At 43.8% G+C, this 24,309-nt stretch overlaps 1 protein-coding gene across 2 annotated transcripts in view; it reads right to left on the bottom strand.

The window, feature by feature from the left end:
• MCTP1 (multiple C2 and transmembrane domain containing 1) overlaps positions 1–24,309 on the bottom strand; it is an 817,302-nt gene that overhangs the window by 565,195 nt on the left and 227,798 nt on the right. For both annotated transcript variants that reach the window (XM_033917588.1, XM_033917682.1), the window contains exon 3: positions 42–184. In XM_033917588.1, coding sequence (XP_033773479.1) covers positions 42–184 — 143 coding nt within the window. The remainder of the gene's footprint in view (positions 1–41; positions 185–24,309) is intronic.

Genomic DNA, 24,309 nt, shown 5'->3' with positions numbered 1-24,309 from the left:
CATCTTACAGTTAATTGTGGCAGTGCTAGTAACCAACTCACCTTTATATACAGTGGCTCCTTAAGCTGATCAATAAGGAGGGAAACGTGTTCATCCCAAACAGGATTCAGGTTCTTGTGTCTTGTTTTGCTTCTGAAAACTTCTTTACCTCCAATTTTAAACTTAACATATGGATCACTTGTCCCTGTGTAGACAACAACCAGGATGATACAAAATTATAAAGTATTATTTATAGCATTTGTATGAGGGGCCGCTGTAAAGTTCTCAGCCCAACCAACAAAGTTGGGTCAGTCTCCATCGAGGGCTATACACTTAGGCTCCTTTAACAAAGATGCACTAAGCGTTTTAGCGCACGCTAAATATTAGTGTGCGCTAACCACGTGCTAAACGCTAATGCATGCATGTTAGTCTATGGACGCGTTAGCGGTCAGCGCGTGTGTATATTTAGCGCACACTACAATGCATAGCGCACCTTAGTAAAACAGGGGATAGTCCAGCGATTTTCCACTTTTTTCTTTCCATAATTTCTGAAGGAATGAAAAAAGTGGAAAATCACTCCACTAAGTGTATAGTCATCGATGGAGACTGCCCCAACTTTGTTGGTCGGGCTGAGAACTTTTCAGCGGCCCCTCATACACCGCTTATAGCCTAAGCGGTCTACATTCAGGTACTCAAGTATTTTTCCCTATCTGTCCCAGTGGGCTCGCAATCTGACTAATGTACTTGGGGCAATGGAGTTTTAAGTGACTTGCCCAGGGACATAGGAGCAGCACTGAGCTTGAACCTAGAGAATGACATGGTGGCGGTTTACCCGTGGCCACCGCATTTTAGCCGCGGGTCACCCGCTGAAACGGGGAACGAAAACTAGCAGTCGCTGCGGTGACGGGGACAAGGCTAGATGGGGTTGAAAAGAAGAGACACACTGGTATGGAAAAGGAAGATAGGGGAAATCTGGACACAGGAAGGTAACAGAAAGAGGGGAAATTATGTGTATGGGGCATAGCGACAGAGACATAAAGGGGACATGCCATGGGGATGGTATATGGACACAGAGGGGGGCAATGACAGATACATAGGGGAGATATTAGAAATGGAGAAAATAGGAGCACAGAAGCGAGATGGTTTGTGGGGATGGGACAGGGACCGAGCTTGCAGGCTCCAGTGGCTTGCACAAATTACATTGTAACGTGCCATGAAAATAAGAGGGAGGAAGGTAGATAGATAGGCCACACGAGAGGAGCTGAAGGGTAGTAGAAAGGAACAGATGGTAAAGGAGGGAGGGAAGGGTGGTGGTGGAAAGGAATAGGACAGACATTGAAGGAGGGTGGAGAGGAACAGACCCCGAAGGGAAATGTGGAAGACAGAGTGGGAAGAAGACAGATGCCAGACTATGGGGGAGCGGAGGGAAGAAGATGGGTGCTAGACCAATTGGAGGGGGGGGGTGAAGGGAGAGGCACAGTAACAGCAAGTGGAAGACGCAGAGAGAAGACACACAGTGGATGGAAGGAATTGAATGAGAAGATGTGGAAAGCAGAAACCAGACAACAAAGGTAGAAAAAAAATTATATTTATTTATTTATTTTTTGCTTTAGGATAAAATAGTATATTAGTTGTGTTGATAAAAATTTATAAACAAAGCCCTGCCAGCTGAACATCTCTTTCTCTAGTTCAGCAGCAGGAACTTTGATTTATAAGAAAGGAATAAGCTAAATATTACAGTACTAAGGCTTATATGGATGCAGCAGGGATGATGACGGGGCGGTGAATGGGATGGCAGTGGCGGTGACGGGGCGGTGAAAGGGATGGCGGTGACGGTGACGGGGCGGTGAAGGGAACGGCGGTGACGGGGCGGTGCAGAGGATGGTGGGCTGGTAACGGGGCGGTGACGGGGACAGATTTTTTCCCCGTGTCATTCTCTACTTGAACCTCCAACCTCAGGAGGCTAAGGCTGCAACCCTAACCACTAGGCCACTCCAAGCTTTATAATATGTTATTTGGCTAGGTTAACCAAAATGGTCTATGTTTTTGTGTTTAGTTTATGTTAAAAAAAAAAAAAAACAACAAAGTCCCCCCCTATATTGATGAACTTAAAATGCTAGTTAGTTTGAACATTGATAATGACCAATAAAAAGAGTTCTTATGATTTTACACAACAATACAAAGACTGCTGAGTGGTTTAAAAGTTTAAGGATGCTTTTTCTAGTCACATAAAATAGGAAAAAAAGTTATTTTTGAATAAGGTAAATAACGGCCAATATAACAAGCTACAATAGAACTGACAAATGGGTTTACCCTTGGATTCAGTATAGGTCACCCAAATCTGGATGTCAAAATATGGGCAAGGATCCCAGATCTGAATGTAAGCTAATTAGTCAATTAGGTTTTAATCTATTATTGTGTTAACAAGCTCTTAATTGTCAAAATTAAGGAGTTGGGCATGGATCTGCCTTACAACTTATACTATAACATGAGCACCTAAATTTCATGTCATGCTGCTCCAAAGAGGGCATGGCCATGGGAGGAGCATGGACAGATCAGGGGTGTTCCCTGGAATTAAGTGTGATGTTATAGCATTTGTGCAGCCCTATCTACTGGAACAATCGACTTACTCAATTCACCTCAACCAGACACAGGAGAACCCACTCAATATTCACCCACCCACCAACCAAAAATGTCAAACGAAGAAAAATGTATGATAACCTACTGGCCACCAGAGCAACGAAACTAGACCGACAACTCATCAATCTGCTGACTTCGATCACAGACTACAAAACCTTCAAAAAAGAAACAAAAACCCTACTCTTCAAAAAATACATAAAACCAATATAACACAACCAAACATGTTCCGAACACCTCCTGCAATTACCAACTACTCCTTAGCAAATTAGAAAATGCTCAAAGTATTCCTTAAGTACTTCTTAATATCTTAACAATATGTACCTCTTATTTTCATAACAATTCTTATGTAATCCGCCTTGAACCACAAGGCAAAGGCGGAATCGAAATTACTAATGTAATGTAATATGTGCATCTGCCATTAGTTGGACAGCACGATAAATCTCCTAAACCAGGTCAAAAAACTTTGCTACTAGCTTATACATGGAAGCTATAGCACACAGAAGCCAGAATGAATTGGCTCAAAACAAGCATTTTCTGTTCTCAAGATGGCATTTAGAAGCAACACTTCATTAAACCATTTAATTCAATGAATATCCGCCACTTAATTTCTTCATTGGCCAGAGAACCAAATATATCATTTATGTGGTAAATTCAAAATCTTTCTTCACAATTTAATCACTTAAATTGCAATTATCTTTAACTATCTGCATTATCTCCTGCAAAGCCCTCTGCTACATGCCATTCTACTAAAGGGCATGAAACTCTGGAATTTGAAGGAGATAATGTCAATGCAATAGTGCCAGTGTGAATGTGCCTGAATTAGCTATGGTAGAAACATATCAATATTGCCTTTGAGGTACTAACGTGAAGCTGATGCAGGTCAGAAAACCTCTGAACCTTCTCCTCAAGTGATGGCAAAAGGTTCCTGTTGTCCCTTTTCCTGTCTCTCTCATCCTTCCTTTTACCAAAAAGAATACAACCTAGCCCCCATCCTTTCTGGTTCTCCTTCCTCCCCTCTGAGTGGACTGTACCACTTACTTTTCCCCAACATTACTAATTGATGAGCTGAGACCCTTGTTAACTCAAGAATTAATTTTGATAATAATAAAAAAAATCCAGGTCCCTGGCTGCATTTTTATCACTATAGATGTTGGTCACCCTCATCATTTTGGAGTCAGCTCCATTTATCTATGGTGGACACAGGCTTCTGCTTCCAACCACAGATGCTATAGACTGTATCAGGAGAGCCTGTCCTAAGATAGCGTTGGGAAGTGGCAGTTGAAGAAGGAGGAGGAGGATGAAGATGAAGTGGAGGCCCAAGGATGGTGTTAATTAGAGAATGACACGGTGAAAAAATTGGTCCCCGTCACCGCCCCGTCCCTGTCTCACCATCCTCTGCACCGCCCCGTCACCGCCATTCCCTTCACCGCCCCGTCACTGCCACTGCCACCCCATTCACCGCCCCGTCACCGCCACTGCAACCCCATTCACCGCCCCGTCACCGTCACCGCTGCATACATAAAAGCCTCGGGTACGATTTTATATACTTTTCTTTATTTACGTATAAAGGAAACATTCTTTAAAACTTTAAAACTTAGTTAAATATTAGTTAATAACTATACAAAAACAAACACGACATGTACTTTAAATGCTTACAATGTTAGCCTACATGGTAAGTAGATGCGGCCGCTGTACCTAATCGCGGCAAAGATCTCCCTGCCGTGATTAGCATAGTGACCGCGGCTACGGCTGCAAGTCTCCCCTCCCCCCAGCGATCACGGCAGGAGGGCACCCAACCCCTCCTGTAGACCCCCCCAACGGCCCTCCCAACAATCGCAGCAGAAGGGTACCCAACCCCTCCTGCCGGTCCTCCCAATGGCCTCCCCTAAGATCGCCGGCAGGAGGGTACCCAACCCCTCCTGCTGGACCCCCCCCAACGAACCTTCCCACCCCGGAACCCCCTTAGTCTTACTTTCCAAGTTGGACCGGACGGCTCCTCACACGTATGGCCAGCAGGCTTGCCTCCGTCCAAATGAGGCGGGCCCGCCCCTACCCTGCCCAACCCACAGGATCCTAGGGCCTGATTGGTCTAGGCACCTAAAGCCACTCCCGCTATAGGAGGGGCCTTAGGTGCTTGGGCCAATCAGGCCCTAGGATCCTGTGGGTTAGGCAGGGGAGGGGAGGGGCGGGCCCGCCTCATTTGGACGGAGGCAGGCCTGCTGGCCAGACGAGCGAGGAGCTGTCCTGTCCAACTTGGAAAGTAAGACTAAGGGTGGTGTTTCGGGATGGCGGGGTTTGTTGGGGGAGGGTCCGGCAGGAGGGGTTGGGCACCCTCCTATTGGCGATATAGGGGGCCGTTGGGGGGGCCGGCAGGAGGGGTTGGGCACCCTCCTACCAGTGATCATAGGGGGCTGTTGGGGAGCTGGCAGGAGGGGTTGGATATCCTCCTGCTGCGATCGTCGGGGGGGCTGTTGGGGTAGGCAGGAGGGGATGGGTACCCTCCTGCCGCGATCGTTGGGGAGGGCTGGTTCTGTCGGCATGAAGGGCTGAGCACCTTCCTGCCGGCGATCGTCGGGGGGGGGTGGCGGGTTCTATTGGCAGGAAGGGTTGATCTGACAAATGAGCACGGTGAAACACAGGTAAATAGCGGTTCCTAGAAGGGGGTACATTGGCCTGCGGGGACAAATCTTTTCACCGTTTTTGTGGGCGGTGAAAACTTTTGTCCCCGTGTCTGCGGCGATTTGGCTTTGGAGTCTCCATAACCCGCAGCCAAACCGCAGCCACGCCGCAGCTGCCTGCGGGGATCGCTCCCCGTGTCATTCTCTAGTGTTAATGCTTTAGAGCTGCAAGGGAAGACCATTCTTTCCTTCAAATCTATAGTCCCCTCTCTTGTGCTTGATACCCTGTATAACATTAATGGACTTATCTGGTTATCTGGACTTAGGAGAGCCTCTGAATATACTCACTTAAAGGTAACTATTAAACTTATCCAGCTTTTAGGCCTCATTTGACTAGAAAAGTTTAATTAGATAGCACTCAATGCGTAATTAAACTCTGGAATTCATTGCCAGAGAATGTGGGAAAAGCTTAGCAAGGTTTAAAAGTGGTTTGGACAATTCCCTAAAAAATAAAATAAAATCTAAAAGTCATTATTAAGATGGATGTGGGAAAATCACTGCTTTATTCCAGGTTGAACAACATAAAATTTGTTTTACTTGGGAGCTTGTAATATACTTGGAATTGATTTGGTCATTGTTGGAAACAGGATAATGGGCTCGATGGACCTTCAGTATGTAACAGTATGATAATGCTTATGTTCTTAGAACATATAAAAACATAAGAAAGTCATACAAGTAACTTCCCAGCAAATTCTTACCAGTGAAGATCTCTCTGTCTCTGACTTTCTGAAAAGTCCTCTCACAGTACTTCTTCTGAACTGAGGGGAAAATACATTCTGCCCCATTTATGAGCTTGTACTTTCTTGATGATTCACAATAGTACTGCCCGATTCAGGAAAACTCAATTTGGTTTAATTCAGCCTATTGAATCGAATTTTTGATTCGATTCGATTTTCTTGCCCAATTGGGTGGTTTTTTCAAATATCCTGGTGGGTTTATTTTATAGCCTCTTCACCCCCTTTGACCTTGCCTACCCACACTGGCACTGTGGTGTAAACAAAATAAACTCTCTCTGTTAAATCGCAGCTCATGTTCGCGGTCTAACACCAGCTCTGACAGGATACACATTTCAAATCTGACATATTGTAATCACAAAACAGAAAATAAAATTATTTTTTCCACCTTTTATTGTTTGGTCATTATTCAAATCATGTTGGTCCTAGGCTCTGGTTGTCTTCTGATAACTTGCTTGCCAGGGAATCCTGCCCATTTGTCTTTTTCTTTTTTCTCCGTGCTAACCATCCATCTATCTTCCATCTCTATCCTCCCCTTCCATTTCCCTTCCCTCCCCCGGAGGTCTGGCATCTTTCCTTTTTTTAATCTCCATCCCCGCAGCATCAGTAATGGACCCCACCATCCTCAGATCTACCATCTCTCCTTTTCTCAACTACCCTTTCATCCAGCATCTCTCCCTCCTTCCACACCACCCCAAGGTACACCAGGTCTCCCTTTCTCTTCCCAACTACCCTCCTATCCAGTACCTCTATCCCCCACCCCAACACACCATCCCTTGTGTCCAACTTCTCTCTCTTTCTGTTCCTTCCTTCCCTCCCTCCATCCCATTGTCTACCATCTCTCTCCCTCTCCTCTGTTTTTAGACCCATTATTTCTTTCCCCTCCCTTCCTCCCCCAGTCTGGTATATGCACGTCTCTTTGAATCCCCCCTTCCCTCCATCCCTCCCTTCCTCCATGTACTTCTACATCCCCTGAAGGCCCGGAATTGGGCAGCACTAGTTATCAGTAGTTAAGAGTGAACCCGCCTTTCAACTCCTCCCCCGTTCCACTCCCCTCCTGCTCCATCCAGCTTATCAAGACTTCCTCCCACCAGCTTCCCCCCTGGCCTCCCGCTCTAACTTCAGATACTGGTAATTATGGCAGCCTGAAGAGAGGATTGCCAGTGCTATAGCAATCCTTGCAGGCTGCCATCAGCCTCCACAGCACGTTGCCTCTTGCCGTGGTCCCGCCCTTCCTCTGACATCAGGGGCAGGATCATGGCAGAGGGAACGTGCTGCTGAGGACGACAGCAGCCTGCAAGGATTGCTACAGCATCGGCGATCCTCTCTGCAGGCTGCTGTAATTACCGATATCTGAAGGTAAGAACGGGAGGTCAGAGGGGAAACTAGTGGGAGCAAGTCTGGATACGCTGGAAATAGAGCAGAAGGGGAATGGAATGGGGGAGAAGTTGGATGGCGGAAGCCGGAGGACACTGCAGCACTTCCCGACTGACCTTCCCCTTCACCCCCTAAATCAGGAGTGGCAGTGGGCGGCCAGCAAGAGGCATCGCTGCTGCTGCTGCTGCTTTAGGAGACCTGAAGGCACGGGGAGGAGGCTTGGGCCCTGAATCAGCGAGGCCGATCTTTTTAAAATACGAATCGATTCGAATCAATTCACCCGAAGTGAATCGGTGAATCGATTTGAATCAGAAATCGGGCAGCACTAATTCACACTGTAAATAGAGTGCCAATAGGGCCCTTTTCAACTTTTTCCTTTAATCAGTCACTATGGTTTGATTGACAGACACTGCTTATTTTGTTGCCTAAAAGAAACTCTTGCAAAAGGGAAAAAAAAAAACCTATCCCTTAGTCCCTTGCTAAGTTAAAAAAAAAAAAAAAAAAAAAGTCCCTGAGCTTAACTATGAGGGTTCTTCAAAAAGTTTCCGCACTTTCAAATTTTCATGGGAAATGGTTGGGGGCGGGAGAAATGGTAAGAGGGTGTGTCTTAGAATGTCATGTGACTAGTTAGTCGCAAAACAAGGTGATAATGAGGAAAAGTGATCTAAAAGTGATCTAATTTGCTTTTGAGATATTTAATAAATAGTGTTTAAAAAAATAAAAGTGTGGAAACTTTTTTGAAGATCTCTTGTATTTAACTTGAAGTCTCACATTCAAAAGCAGCTTGCTAAACTAAAGTTGCAGCTCCAGAACACATTAAGAGGCACCCAGACATCACAGGGCCAGATTCTGTAAACGGTGCCTAAATTGGCAGACGCCCACAAAAACAGTGCTGGCCGCATGGCTAAAAGCACCTACCACAAAACTTAGGCATCTGCAATGTACATTGCAGATGTCGAAGTTCTTTTGAGAATCGCGTCTAATGGCGCCTAACGTAATCTCTGCCCCTAAACACATCTACTTTGACCTTAGGCACCATTAGGCGCCTTCTTTGATGTGATTAAGGTGCCTACTTTTTTTTAATGAGTTTTTAATTGGTTTTTAACAGCACCATCAATTACTGAGCTGATTAAAACTAATTAAGCTAGGTACAGTGCCATTTCTAGAATTAGGCCCTGAATGGCTATCTCGATTGAACAAACTTTATGCAGTGAGTTATATGAGGGTGGGAGGGATGAGGAATGCAAAAACTAAGATTTGTCTAGGTAATCCCTGAAGTTATCCAGACATATCTTTTGAATATTGATAATGAAATGTTCTGGAATTAACTTACAATAAAAATAAAGATTAAAAATAAACTAAAGTAAAAATAAACGCATTCATCTTCTTATTTCTCAAAGAAGAAATGGCCATAAGATTTATTCTCTTCTAGTTCAATATCTAATTAAACCCCCTCCCCCCCCAACACACACTTTCACAAAACTATGGCATGGTTTTTTTTAGCACTGGCCGTGGCGGTAACGGCTCTAACACTCATAGGAATTCTATGAGCAACGGAGCTGTTACTGCCGTGGCCGGAGATAAAAACCGCACTATGGTTTTTTAAATTGGAGGGAGGGTGTAAAATAACCCAATCCATCCACAGAAATTGCAAGAAATACCTTGCACTATTGTTATGGTTTATGCTTTTTTATTAGGTACATGTTTTATACGGTGATATAACTGGCAGAATACATTTTGCAAGGATGTTTTTAGAACTTGAAAAATAAGTCTACTACCAGCCCATTTCAATTCAGCCGTTAAGTCGCAGTATTTCATTTGACCATTAGATGGTGTTCTTATCTAACTTGCAGTGACAGAAGAAATTAAAATGGTTACAATAGTGGATGTTTATTGTTCCTCACAAACTCCTAAAAACCCATCTTCGGTCACAAGAAAATCAGTACTCAGCTCTGTGACCACCTGTAAGCAGTCAGTTTTCAAAGAGAGTTTATATGGTACTGCAGATACTAAAACCTCAGCACACTAAACTCGGGGCCTCAGCTGGAGGGCCTCCAGACATGCACAGATTTCGTGAAGACATCACACACATGTGTGATGTCATCACGTCAATGTCTACACATTCGTGGAGGTCCTCCAGATGGGCCCTGAGCTTGCTAACCCTGAGAAAAGAGGTGTGGAGAGGAGGAGAAGAGTCGGCCAAGAGGAGAGGTGCTGGCACCGGCTGACTGCATATAGGATGGGCCTCTTGCTGCAAGAGGCACGTCCTATAGAAGTGGTCTCAAACTCAAACCCTTTGCAGGGCCACATTTTGGATTTGTAGGTACTTGGAGGGCCTCAGAAAAAAATAGTTAATATCTTATTAAAGAAATGCAAATTTTGCATGAGGTAAAACTTTTTTTTGTTTTTTAATATCTTTATTCATTTTGAAGCCAAAAATAAGTGCAACATATTATACAATCATTTTACACTATAATAGCACTTAAATTCAATCAAAATTATATTCTATGACAAATACATATATCATTTCTCTCTCTGTCCATGTCTCTTTCCTCGAGTGGCATCCCTCCTTCCCACCCCCAACCCAACATGCTCTCTCCCCATGCACCATCTCACCCAGTGTGTAGCACCTTTCTGCCAGGTCCAGTTATACCTCTTCTCCCTTCCTTTTACCTCCCCCCTGTCCTGCAGTACCCCTTCTCCCTTCTCTCCTCCCCTTGTCTAAGAGTACCTCTTCTCCCTTCCACCCCTGTCCAGCAGTATCCCTTCTCTCTTCCCTGCTCTCCTTGTCCAGCAGTACCCCTTCTCCTTTCCTTGCTCCCCCTGTCCAGCAGTACCCCTTCTCCCTTCCCTGCTCCCTCTGTCCAGCAATACCCCTTCTCCCTTCTCTCTGTCCAGCAGTACCCCTTCTTCCTTCCTTCCTCCCCTGTCCAGCAATACCTGTATTTTGCAGCTGCAGTCTTGTACGCGATCTCACACACTGGGCAGGAAGAGAGGCTCCAGCGCTGGCATCAGCAGACTTGCAACTTCCTGCAGCCATCGCATATGCCGGGACTCCTGCCTTCGCGTATCTGCTGGATACACTCTCGACGACACCATCCATACATTCATCTCCAAGATGTGTGCTTCTCTGACCTGACCCTTACCCTCAATGGACGAGAATTCCACCTGCTCACCTGACTGCTTCACCTTCTCTCCCAAAGCCACAAAGTCACTTTTGATACGATCATAGGGGTACCTGACAGTATCATGAGTGCCAACATGGATGAGCAACACTGGATAATAGTTCTCAGGCTTGATGAATCTTGGCAATCTCTCAGTAACATCTTGCATTTTGGTACCAGGCAGACAGAATACCTCCTGGGACATCATGGTCTGCAGATGGATGCTTCTGTACCCCTAAGAAGGGAATCTCCAACCACTACTGCCTTACACCTCCTAAAGGTCATGGATCCCAGCAATTTTTGGAATTTCAAGCTTTGAATCTTCCTCTCCCTAGGATGCTCTCATCTCCTCCACTTCCAGGGCAGCATACCAGTAAATGGACAATACTCGGACTGGAAGAGCGTCACCAGTGGAGTGCCGCAGGGCTCGGTGCTTGGACCCGTGCTCTTCAACATCTTTATAAATGATCTGGACATAGGTACGATGAGCGAGGTAATTAAATTCGCGGACGATACAAAGTTATTCAGAGTAGTGAAGACGCAGGGGGATTGTGAAGATCTGCAACGTGACATAATCAGGCTCGAGGAATGGGCATCAACATGGCAGATGAGGTTCAACGTGGATATATGTAAAGTGATGCATGTCGGTAATGAAAATCTCCTGCACAAATACAGGATGTCTGGGGCGGTACTTGGAGAGACCTCCCAGGAAAGGGACTTGGGAGTTCTGATTGACAAGTCGACGAAGCCGTCCGCGCAATGTGCAGTGGTGGCGGCGAAAAGGGCGAACAGAATGCTAGGAATGATAAATAAGGGGATTACAAACAGATTGGAGAAGGTTACCATGCCACTGTACCGGGCCATGGTGCGCCCTCACCTGGAGTACTGCGTGCAGCACTGGTCGCTGTACATGAAGAAGGACATGGTACTACTCGAAAGGGCAAAAAAGAAACAGGGGAAAAAACAACACCACTGACACAAATATGCAACAACCAGAGTGGAATTGTGCAAAAAAGAATGATATGCACTAAAAAAGTGTCCTTCAATCCGTCTGGTGAAATGACGATCTTTATTGTTCAAACATCAAATTGACAAATTGACTCAACATGCGCATGTTTCGGTCAACAGGCCTGCCTCAGGAGTCTTAAAAGTCACTAATGATGATATACAAGGTATACTAACACTCGAATGAATCTGACCACAAATCAATCAAAGAAGAGTGTCATGCCACAAGGAAAACGAATGCTGTCTGCTGACACAACGCGTATGGTTCTAGAATAGATTGAAGGACACTTTTTTAGTGCACATCATTCTTTTTTATACAATTCCACTCTGGTTGTTGCACTACTCGAAAGGGTCCAGAGAAGATCAACTAAGATGGTTAAAGGGTTGGAGGAGCTGCCGTATAGCGAAAGATTAGAGAAACTGGGCCTCTTCTCCCTCGAACAGAGGAGATTGAGAGGGGACATAATCGAAACATTCAAGGTACTGAAGGGGATAGACTTAATAGACAAGGACAGGTTGTTCACCCTCTCCAAGGTAGGGAGAACAAGAGGGCACTCTCTAAAGTTGAAAGGGGATAGATTCCGTACAAACGTAAGGAAGTTCTTCTTCACCCAGAGAGTGGTGGAGAGCTGGAACGTTCTTCCAGAGTCTGTCATAGGGGAAAACACCCTCCAGGGATTCAAGGCAAAGCTAGATAAGTTTCTGCTGAACACGGATGTACGCAGGTAGGGCTAGTCTCAGTTGGGCGCTGGTCTTTGACCGGAGGGCCACCGTGTGAGCGGACTGCTGGGCATGATGGACCACTGGTCTGACCCAGCAGCGGCAATACTTAAGTTCTTATGTTCTTCAGTTCAAGGGCAGGCAGAGTCACAGTACCAATCTGCACAGAGATAGAAACTGTAGCCACACTACTGCAGATTACCAGAGGGCATTCACTGTTTTTTTCTGTGAGCAGACGCTATTTAACACAGATTTAATTTGCATGCAGTGGTGTAGTGAGGGTGTGAGGCGCCCAGGACAGTGGCGACCCTCCCCCCCCAGCAAACCCAACCTGCACTCATGCCAGCGTCGGCTCTTCCTGGGACATCACTTCCTAAGCGCAGGTCCAGGAAGTGACATCAGAGGAAGAACCATTGCTGGTGCAAGCAGCAGGTTGGGGTTGATGCTTACGCTGGGAACATTAAAGAGGTACAGGGAAGGGAAGGGGCGCATGCGCATAGTGGTCAGGGGCAGGGAAGGAGCGAAGAGTGGTGGAGAGGAGGACATGCTGGTGCACCCACCAAGATGGCATCCGGGATGGTCCACCACCCCCACCCCCTTACTACATCATTGTTTGCATGTCAGTTGTTTCCTATATCAGCAGTACAAGCATTATAAGTACCTGTGTTAGAACATATGCTGAAATTTTGTGCATCATTCACTGCAGTGGGATCTAAGTCTACAACTGAGGCACTGGAAAGTGAAGCGATCCAAGAAGCATCAGTGGACAAAGCAGAACTGAACTCTGATCTCCCTGATTTTGAGTCTGCTACAGTAACTACTAAACCACACAAACAACTTCATTTAACTTTCCCAAATTTGTCCTGGAGAAACCAGCCAGTCAGGTTTTCAGAATATTCACAATGATTCGTGTTCAAGTCCTAATGATTTGATGAATTACAGATCTAAAGAGAAATTGGTTTTGTGCTAGACTGGTAAGGTCCCCATGGTTATTTTCAACCCGTCCTGCTATCTGATTGCAGGTCACTCTCTTCACCTGATTCCTTCTATCTTCCCAAACATAATATCCTTCACCAGTGATCTCTTTTTTCTGGCAGTGCATGCAGAGGGCCAGAACCTAAATCTGAAGTTACAGAATCATGCTTGCCTGATCGAGGGATCCGTTGCCATCAGCTGATCATGGCAAGGGAATACCCGATCAGCTGAGCTGGCAGACCTCCCTGAAGACCTGACCTCTGTTCCGGGGAAAATGGCGGAAGCACTAATAAAAGAAAAAATTGATGAACATTTTGAAAAACACGAACTTCTGATAACCAGCCAACATGGTTTCTGCAGGGGGAGATCGTGTCTGACCAACTTATTGCACTTCTTCGAGGGAATTAACAAACAGATGGACAAAGGAGACCCCATAGACATCATATACCTAGATTTCCAGAAAGCCTTTGACAAGGTGCCTCATGAACGTCTACTCCGGAAACTGAAGAACCATGGGGTGGACGGAGCCGTGCATAGATGGATCAGAAACTGGTTAGCGGATAGGAAACAGAGGGTAGGGGTGAAGGGACACTACTCAGACTGGAGGAAAGTCACGAGTGGTGTCCCGCAGGGCTCAGTGCTCGGGCCACTGCTATTTAATATATTCATAAATGATCTAGAAACAGGAACAAAGAGTGAGATAATAAAATTTGCGGACGACACCAAACTATTTAGTGGAGCTCGGACAAAGGAAGACTGTGAAAAATTGCAAAGGGACTTGGACAAATTGGGAGAATGGGCAGAGAGATGGCAGATGAAGTTCAATGTTGAGAAATGTAAAGTATTGCATGTGGGAATCAGAAACCCGAGGCACAGCTATACGATGGGAGGGATGTTATTGAATGAGAGTACCCAAGAAAGGGACTTGGGGGTAATGGTGGACATGACAATGAAGCCGACGGCACAGTGCGCAGCGGCCGCCAAGAGAGCGAATAAAATGCTGGGGATAATCAAGAAGGGTATTACAACAAGAACGAAAGAAGTTATCCTGCCGCTGTGCGTCCACATCTTGAGTACTGCGTCCAGTATTGGTCACCATACCTTAAGAAGGATATGGTGTTACTCGAGAGAGTTCAGAGGAGAGCGACACGACTGATTAAGGGGATGGAAAACCTTTCATACGCTGAGAGATTGGAGAAACTGGGTCTCTTTTCCCTGGAGAAGAGAAGACTTAGAGGGGATATGATAGAGACTTACAAGATCATGAAGGGCATAGAAAGAGTAGAGAGGGACAGATTCTTCAAACTTTCAGAACATAAAAAAACAAGAGGGCATTCGGAAAAGTTGAAAGGGGACAGATTCAAAACAAATGCTAGGAAGTTCTTCTTTACCCAACGTGTGGTGGACACCTGGAATGCGCTTCCAGAGGACGTTATAGGGCAGCGAACGGTACTGGGGTTTAAGAAAGGATTGGACAATTTCCTGCTGGAAAAGGGGATAGAGGGGTATAGATAAAAGATTACTGCACAGGTCCTGGACCTGATGGGCTGCCGCGTGAGCGGACTGCTGGGCGCGATGGACCTTAGGTCTGACCCAGCGGAGGCATTTCTTATGTTCTTATCATTTGGGCTTCTAGTGACATTTCTGGTTTGATCTCTTCCAGAATTGATTTGTTAGTTCTTCTGGCAGTACACGGCATGCATAAAATCCTTCTCCAGCACCAAAGCTCAAATTCTTTTTGTCTTGTTTCCACAGTGTCCAGCTTTCTCATCCTTAATTGACCACTGAGACATATTTGCATACCAATGAGGCTGCGCATGCAATCGATCTCATGAATATTCACTGTGGATATCCTGAAAACTTGACTAGTTGGGGTTCTTCAGGATTTGTTTGAAAATAACTGCTGTTGAGTTCTGACCTCTACATTTGCAGAGCTGCCAGATCATTCACCCCCTCTTCTACAAAGCCGCACTAGCAGCTGCCACGCGGCAACAGCCCCGAAGCCCTTTAAATCGTTATGGGTTTCAGGGCCGTTACCACGCGGCTTTGTAGAAGAGGCCCTCAGTTCCAGGAGGGAATCTTAGTAGCTAGTCCTGATTTTGAGCTTACATCCCAAAAGCAGTGTGGTATTCACAGTTCATGACCCTATCCCTTGAAGTTCCACTTTAGGAAGGGGATGATTGAAATCCAAGACTAGTGCAAAATGTCCCTCCTTAGAACTGGGTGATTTGGCAGCTCTGCATTTGTAAGAGGATTGCATTTGTAAGAGGATTGTTTCTGAAATACCCCATGCCAATCAAGTTTTCAGAATATTCATGGAAGAGATTTGCATACAAATCAATCTCACACATATCCATTGTGGATATCCTGAAAATCTGACTGACAAGGGGGTACTGCAGGACTCCACTTGGGAAATACTGCATTAAAACATGCAAATTAGCAACCAACTTTTTTCCTCCACTTCTCCAAAATGTTTCATTAATCAAACACATATTTTAGGGTTACCATATGGCTCCAGAAAAAGGAGGATGGATTGAGGCATCCAGGTTTTACTTCCATTGGTTTCAGTAGAAGTAAAGCTATCTGTCTATCTGTCCTCCGGATGTCTCAATCTGCCCTCCTTTTTCTGGAGCCATATGGTAACCCTATATATAATAAAATAATACAGGGGTCAGGAATGTAACTGCCAGTGTCAATGCAAATACCACAGCTACCTTTTCACCTGAAGGATTTGCCCTAACAAAGCAAATTTTACATTTAATTTTGATTACTCTGGAGATCAACTGGACTTCCAAGTCACAGACCTTAATTTCTGTTAGGAAATAGTCACACACTGTCCCATTCAACTTTGGTCAGATCTTTTGATTTGATGTGGTTCTAATTATTTGGACATAGTCTCTAGAGGCCTACTGAACTACATTTTGACTCCGGTTTACTCAACTTATAAACTATTTGTTTTATCTCCATTGTATCCCATTTAGAATATATCCCTATTACAGTTTGGATTGTAGAAACATATGGGTCAATATTCAGCACCACAGTCAGCAATTTTTATATGCCAGCTGCAGCAGTCAAAAAAATCCAGATATTAGATGTTACTGTACTATTTAGAAAATAGCTAGCGTTGACTATGTAGACAAGGCAGTCAACCAGGAAATCAATTTTTTCCGTTACCACTCCAATGTTATGGAATAATCTGCCATTCCATCTTCGTGAAAATTCCTCCCTCCCTAAATTTAAATCAAACTTTAAAGCATTTCTGTTAAATATGCCTTCGATTGTTAATTTCCCCCTAAACATTTCTTTTTAAGATGAATTTGATTGCTAATTTCCCCCTAAACTTGTTAATTTCCCCTAAACTTTCCCAGCTGGCAAGACTCTAACTTCCTCCCTTCTGTGTTTCCCTTCTATGGTCTCTCTCTCCTATCGAATATTGTATTTCTTCCCCTACCTCTCCTCGACTATGTATATATGTCTTTGTGATCTTCCAAATAATTTTATATTTTAACCTTTTAAATTATGTACACTGCTTAGATAATTTATAAGCGGCATATCAAATCTTAATAAACTTGGAAACTTGTACAGGAAGTGGTAATATTTGGTCTACATTTGGATAACTTAACCAGATAACATAGGATAGCATCTTATATGTCCTAAGATATCCAGATAAGTTATCTGGATAGGGAAAGGGATTTGTATACCACCTTTTTTGTAGCTTTACAACCACACTCAAAGCGGTTTACATACAGATTGCTTAGAGGGCCCTTTTATAAACATTAGGAAAAAGTGGCCTTACACCAAGGTCATTTTTCCATTCGGATAAAATGGCCAAATTTTCTTCCTTTTTAAAAAGATTGATAGCTATACTCTAATTTTGCCATTAGCATGTGATCCTCTACCTCCACCCATTATATAGGCAGTAGAGACTCACTCACATGCCAAACTTGTGCTACTCAGCTTGTATGAGGCAATAAACATGTGCTATTAGCCAATGCTTACTGTAGCTTTGTAAAAGAGCCCCATAAATTTCTTGAATAGTAAATCTTGATTTTTCTCTCTTTCTAGTTTAAAGCTGAGAAAATTCATTTACTGTACTATTATCATTTTTCTTTTATTGCCTTGTTTTTCATGTTTATGGACTTCAATAATGAAGTGAACAATGCATTTCCTGTAGTGAAATGTTATTATACATGCTGGCCACAAGAGGGTAGTCTACAACCATCCTTTCCATGAAAGTCTTTAGGATAATGCAGGGCTATCTCAATGTAGGACTGTTCTTTCAACTGTTCTACCGATTTTCTACAAAAATTATTCATCTTAGAAAATATAAACTCAGAAGTAGCATAATAAAAACATGTGTCTAAGTCTGAAATGGGCATATGACACTAGACAATGTGACTTGTACGTTAAATGTGATGCCTTATTTTGTAAGTAATTGTGTAACTCGTCCTGGATAAGGGCGGGGAATAAATAAATAAACAAACAAAGTCGGCAGTGGGAAAATGAACATTATCGAAAAATATGTCTAGAATATTTTTTTCAAAAATCATCTATCTGAACGTCCAGGTTATTGTTTGTCCAGAATGCCAGGACATCTATCTTTATACCATATTTTTGACCAAAATTTCATCCAAGTCCTACACACCCAGAGCAAGCCCATTTGGACATGGGAGGGGCCAATCTTATTATGGACTGGCCACCTAGACATGGCAACAGAGCAGTGGGCCATCACAAAAAAGGTACCAGATAAGCATCTCACCTTATAGGTTATGGTGAGCCTCCTCAAAACACCCCCAAAAACCACCCTACCCACCTGTCTACTACCCCAGTAGCCTTCATGGCTGCAGGTGGCACCTATATGACAGTAGATTACAGTTTGGGGGGTTTTGGTGATGCACATGTTCCACCATAAATGTAGTGGTTAGAGAAGCTTGTGAGCATGGATCCTCCTCTCTATGGTTCACTAGCCCACCCCCACACTTAAAACACTTGTGTGGAGCTCTACTAGGCTTTCCTATAGCAGATGCTGATGCTCTGGAGACAGGTATGTACTTTTTTATTGTGATCTTTGGGGGGCGGGTGAGGGGGGTCAGTGAACACTGGGGGAGTGTGTGGGGGTCTTTGTCTCTGCAGTGGTTTTCTAGTCACTGTGAATGCCTTTTTGGCACTTATACCTATTTTTATATCATCTAATTTGTTTCGTCCAGGATGTCTAGTAAAACATTTGATTATTTCTGCAGGACGACTAAGGGCTAGATTCACTAAGCAAACCGATCGGTTTGCGACCCGATTTCCCTCCGACCCGATTCACTTACCTGGGTCTCCATCATCCTCCGATCCGCGCATGCAAATGAGGAGGGAACAGCATTCAAATGATGGCAGGCAGCGATTCACTAACAAAAACCTGCAACACCAACTGGGCTGGCCGATCACAAACAAGCGACTGCTGAGGACCAGTCACTCAGGTCCTTTCCGACTGCCCTGCCTTCTGCCGTCCTGCTCTCTGTGCCCTGTTTTTCTGCTCTCTACCCCGAACTCCTGCTCTCAGCCCTGATCTCCTGCCTGCCCCGAACTCCTGCAGCCCTGATCTCCTGCCACCCCGACTCTTCCTCCATTCCCCGCAGTGCAAGCCCATGGTTTTAACTCCCGGGCTTAAAGAAGGTTAAAACCACAGGCATGGGAAGAAGAAGAAAAAAAAAAAAGAAATTTCCTGCTCTACCGAGCACAGAGGGCCAGCGCATGTGCAGACCATCTACAAATGGTCTGCGCATGCTCAAGGATCGCTGTTCAGCAATCCGATTCAGTCTGTTGGTGGCGTGATTCCAATCGCTCTCATTTGCACGAGGGCAATTCGTGAATCAGCCCCTCCCCCCCCCCCCCCGGACATGGCTTGGATCGGATCCCTCACGGATCCGATCCGATCCGTGCCCTTAGTGAATCTAGCCCTATGTCTATGTCAGCCCCCTTCCCACTCACATACTGCCCTAACAACCCCTCCCGACACACTCCTTTTTAGTTCTGGGTGCACAGCAGCATTCAAAAGCATCAAAGGTCCTGCGGCATATCCAGAAAGTTGGTTTGATTATTGGCACTTAGATGACCTGTCTTTCAGGTCATCCAAGAGCCGACTTGGGCAGGTTTTTAGACATGTTTAAGTTTTAATTATGAGCCCCACAGTGTATAGTTTATGGTTATGGCATTTATTGTATTTGATATACCGCTTGTACTTGAGTATTAAGCGGTTTACAGAACTAGCACAATAGGCAAATTGAACTTCCCTTTCTGTCCCAAGCAGGCTCGCAAAATCTAAACTAAAAGTGCCTAATAGAAAACATCACTAGAATAAAAAGATATAATTGAAAGGAGGAAAGAAAGAAGAAGATACCCCAGAAAAAAAAAAACTTCAGAATAATTAGTAATAATGAACCCAAAAGATCCAAGAGAAAAAACAGAATAGTAGAACTATCAAAAATAATAAATATATAAATTGCAATATTAAGCAGAAACAGTAAGAGATGAAAACAGAGAAATAAAACAGAAAAAAATCAGAAATTAAACCCACCAAAATAAAATGAAATAAATTATAAAGGGGTCCTTTTATTAAGGTGCGCTAACGGATTTAGCATGCGCTAAATGCTAAGGCGTCCATTATATTCTATGGGCTCCTTAGCGTAATCTTTAGCACATGCTAAATCGGTTAGCATGCCTTAATGAAAGAACCCCAAAGTAAAATAAATTCCAGTCTGTTACTAGATCCAAGCTTCATTCCGGTCCAATGGAGCACCATATCTGCCTTCACTTTGCTACTATGGAAGGCCGGTAGAGCAAGGAAGTCAATGTAAAGAGAACTGACACTGTCTTCAATCTGTTTCCACATAAATGTATAACCTTTATTAAAAACACTGATAAACTGCCTTTCCTGCACTGTATAACAAAGTGGTATACAATAAGATAAACATTAAGAAAAGGAAAGTAGCATCATTAATCACAGGAAAGAGAAGAGGAGAAACGACAGTAGGGATTCCTCCAACCCTGCTATGGAGTTAACAAATGTAGAGCTATAGAAGTTGACAGTTCATAAGGATGCTAATATGTCAAGTTATCTTGTACAACTTTGTAAATTCTTGGGGGAAACTGTATCCTAAGTTATCTGAGTGTTAGAAGGTGTTTGAGTAAGGGGAATGATTGGCAACTTTGGCAATATTCGAAGCTGCCTTAGTTGAGGGTGACCCTGTAATGTATTTTAAAGTAGAAATCTGGAATGTCATTGGTTTTTTAGATTTTTAAGTCATCTAAAGTGCCTGTTTTCTACAATATGCTAAATGTTCACACCAATCCTGTGTGCTAATTGCAAAAATTACCATGTGTGGTAACTGTTGGGTATATGGCCAGTGTCTGCACATGCAGTTACCACACAGGCCTACCGGTAATACTTACCACTCTTCACAAAATGATGAACATGGGGGATATATTCCTCCTTCTTATTTTATTTTTGTTATTTAACTTTTTAAGTTTATGTTACTTCTTGATTAATAATTTGGGGGGGGGGAAAGATGACCTCAAGTGCTCGCGACTGTTTTGACTTTAGAACTCGTCTTGTCACAACAGCCCCCTGCGAGCTATCATTAGTCTCCTTTGTCCGCCTACTCTTTCAATATTTTATTTATTTTAAAATTCTTGATCTTTTACAGTTGAAAAATTTTTTTAATTGAATGTTTGAAAATTAAAAAATTGAAAGCTGTTGTGACAAGACGATTTCTACAGTCATACAGCCGCAAGCACTTGAGGTCGTCTTTCCCCAAAAAGTTAAAATTCAAGAAGTAACATAAACTTAAAAAAATCAAAAAAACAAAAATAAAATAAGAAGGAGGAGTATATCTAACATGTTCATCATTTTGTGAAGGATGATTTGTCATAGACACATTATTTAAAGGATAAGACGGTTAATACTTACCACACCTTAAGTACATTCCAAATTGCACTGACTCAGCTCTAATAATAGAATTCCTATCAGCGTCTGAGCTGTTACCGCCGTGGCAGGTGCTAAAAATGCTAACGCGGCTTTGTAAAAGAGGGGGTAAACTTATTTAGTTCCTTGCATTCCATACAAGATTTCTTCATATTTAGCCCATGCATTTTTGAATTCTGTTACTGTTTTCATCTTCTGTAATGTAAAAAAAAACCCCAACAAAACAAGGAAAAGAGCCCCACGAGGAAACAATAGGACTCGTACAAGTGGAGTTGGAACTGTACACATCAGCCAGGGATAGATCAAATGAGTAAGATATTAATGTAACATTCTCTATCATCCAACCCCACTTGTACGATTCCTACTGTTTCCATCTTCATTTCATCATAATCCATTACTTGCATCTTCATTTTTATCTTTGTTATCATCATCATCATGCTATCCAATTACAAAGATGCTTTCATAAAAGTTGAAAGCATTGTCTGTTGTTATTCTAACAATTTTTCATCTGACGGCAAACTCTGAATATCTTAGAGAAATGATGCAAGATTGTCAAATGTGTGGAAACTCTTCAGTCTTAAGGCTAGACAAGCAGACTTCCCTTTCCAAGACTCTTGTAAATCCAGTGGACAATCACCCCAATGTAAAATTTTCCATGGGATGACAAGCTACAGTATGTTCCCTTCAGTGGTGAAGGGAGGGTAGGAGGCACCCGGGGTGGAGGTGCCCCCACACCCTCCGATCTGCTCCCCCCGCTCCTTCTGTGCTACACTCATGCCCTCCCTTCCCACCCCTGTACCTCTTTAAATCTTCACCAGTGTGAGCAGTTTCTCCAGCCTGCTACTCATGCTGGCTTTCCCTTCGACATCACTTCCTGGCCCCGCAACCCAGAAGTGATTTCATAGGGAGCAGGCCGGTGCAAACAGCAGGCTAGAGTAGTTGCTCACACTGGCAAAGATTTTAAAGGGGGCAGGAAAAGGAGGGTGTGAGCATGGCAGGGGGGGCAGAGAGGTGCCAGCACCACCAGTAAGATGGCACCCAGGGCAATCCACTCCCCCAACTCTCTCCACCCCCACCCCTTACACTTTTTATCTTCCTGTTCTTTATCTTACTGTGAAAAACACTGCATATTTCCTATCTGAAGACATTTATCTTTTTCAGTTTCTTTGTGTCCTGACTTTGAATTACTCATTTAAGCCTGCCCACAAAACTATGATATTATCTTCAGGACATAGCTTATGATTTTCTTGATTTTCCTATGGAAACATTATCTTTTTGTGTATTTCTAGTTTTCAAATTCAGCCACACAGCCCCCAACATATATTTTCTGATTAAAACTTCTGTCTGCTGCTTAATATTGGTTTATCAAAGTTTACATTACCTAATGCCATGGTATTGGAAACAAATGATACATGGTATTAGACATCACAAAGTTTATGGTCTACAACCAAAAGAGTATCTGTGACCAATGGACTTTCCATCCAAAATTCAAATTCGTGACCAATGGACTTTCTTTCCTCAGTCGCCTGAAGCCCCAGCCAAGCAGACCTCACAGCACACCCTGAAGAAGCCACAGCATGACGCCTGAAATATCAGTTCTATCTTGGTGCAAGTTATTCCATTATCAAAAGAGTGCAAGCCTTACAAAATACGGCTATCCACCTTTTAACCAATACATGCTCAAATGTTCATGTTTCACTACTAATTAACCAATATCACAGGCGCCCAGAAGTCTATCGAATTCATCTAGACATGAATCCTTGCTCATTTTTGAACTATGTTCTCAGGTTCTATTTTAATATTATAAACTACATACAAGCAGTTCATTTCTGCCAGAAGGGGTTCACTGGTATAATATCTGGTGGGGAGGGGGGGGTAGAAGTGTCAGTGTTTTCTACATAAGCAGCCATGTGGCTGCACAGTTGCTTAGATTTGATGGAGAATTGACAGAGGGCTAAGTTTCAGACCTATGCCATCTAGTCTGAGGAATGTTGTATTTGTTTGCATGTACGTTAAGAACTGAATGTATTACAGACAGCCCTGGCAGTCCCCAGGGATGCAACAGCTGCCGGCATGACTCTGCTCGTTGTCTCACTGTGCAACAGCTTTCAGCAGGAATGCTGAAACTTCACTTTTGGAAACCTGAGTGGTAATCTCATACTGACTAAGGGGTGTAGTTATCAATGTGGGCTACTATTAAGATGTGTCATTTTACCACTAACATGCTGTTTTAGCACAGGTCCCATTTTCTGCAATGAGACCTGGCTATTAATAACTAGGGTTAACAGTAAAATAACACATCTTAATAGTAGTCCAAAATCATAACGCCCCCCAATGACTTAGTAGCTATTTTGAGGCCAAAATGTAGGCTAAACAGGTATTCAGAAAGGATACAAATACCTACCATTCAAAGCCAGAACAGATACCACTTGATAAGCCAAATAATAGCAGATTGGGTGAAAATGTGTGTATAATGAAGCATTTTGGCCTCATCCTGCTCCAGGCGGTAGAATCCTTTTTTTGGACATATAGGACTAAATTCCATATATGGTGCCTAAATAAATCAGCACCATAAAACCCCCCACTCAGTGCTAATCTATAAATGATGCTTACAGTTAGGCAGAGTTTATAGAACAGCGCTTACTAGTGCTTCCCGATTCGCGATTCGAATCGATTCTCCGGTTCACTTTGGGTGAATTAATTCGAATCGGTTTGTTATTGAAGAAAATTGGACTTACCGATTTGTTAGCCCTCTTGCTACTGCCACTTTTGCCTGGCCAGGGAGGAGAGGAGAGAGCCTTGCTGCTCTGATCTGCACCAGAGACCCGTTCGGGCTTTCTCTCTGCCAACGGAGTCCTTGCTTCTGATGTAACTTCCGGTTTTGCAAAACCAGAAGTTACATCGAAGCAAGGACTCCGGTGGCAGAGGGAAATCCTGAACGAATCTCTGGTGCAGATCGGTGGCAGCAAGACTCTCTTCTTCCTGGCAGCAAGGCTCTCTCCTCTCCTCCCTGGCCAGGCAAAAGCGGCGGTAGCGAATGCAATTCACTACCCTGCCACTACTCTGGG

Source organism: Geotrypetes seraphini, chromosome 1 (genome assembly GCF_902459505.1).
Source record: "Geotrypetes seraphini chromosome 1, aGeoSer1.1, whole genome shotgun sequence".
In the NCBI taxonomy this organism is placed as follows: Eukaryota; Metazoa; Chordata; class Amphibia; order Gymnophiona; family Dermophiidae; genus Geotrypetes; species Geotrypetes seraphini.
This window is presented reverse-complemented; position numbering and strand designations above follow the sequence as displayed.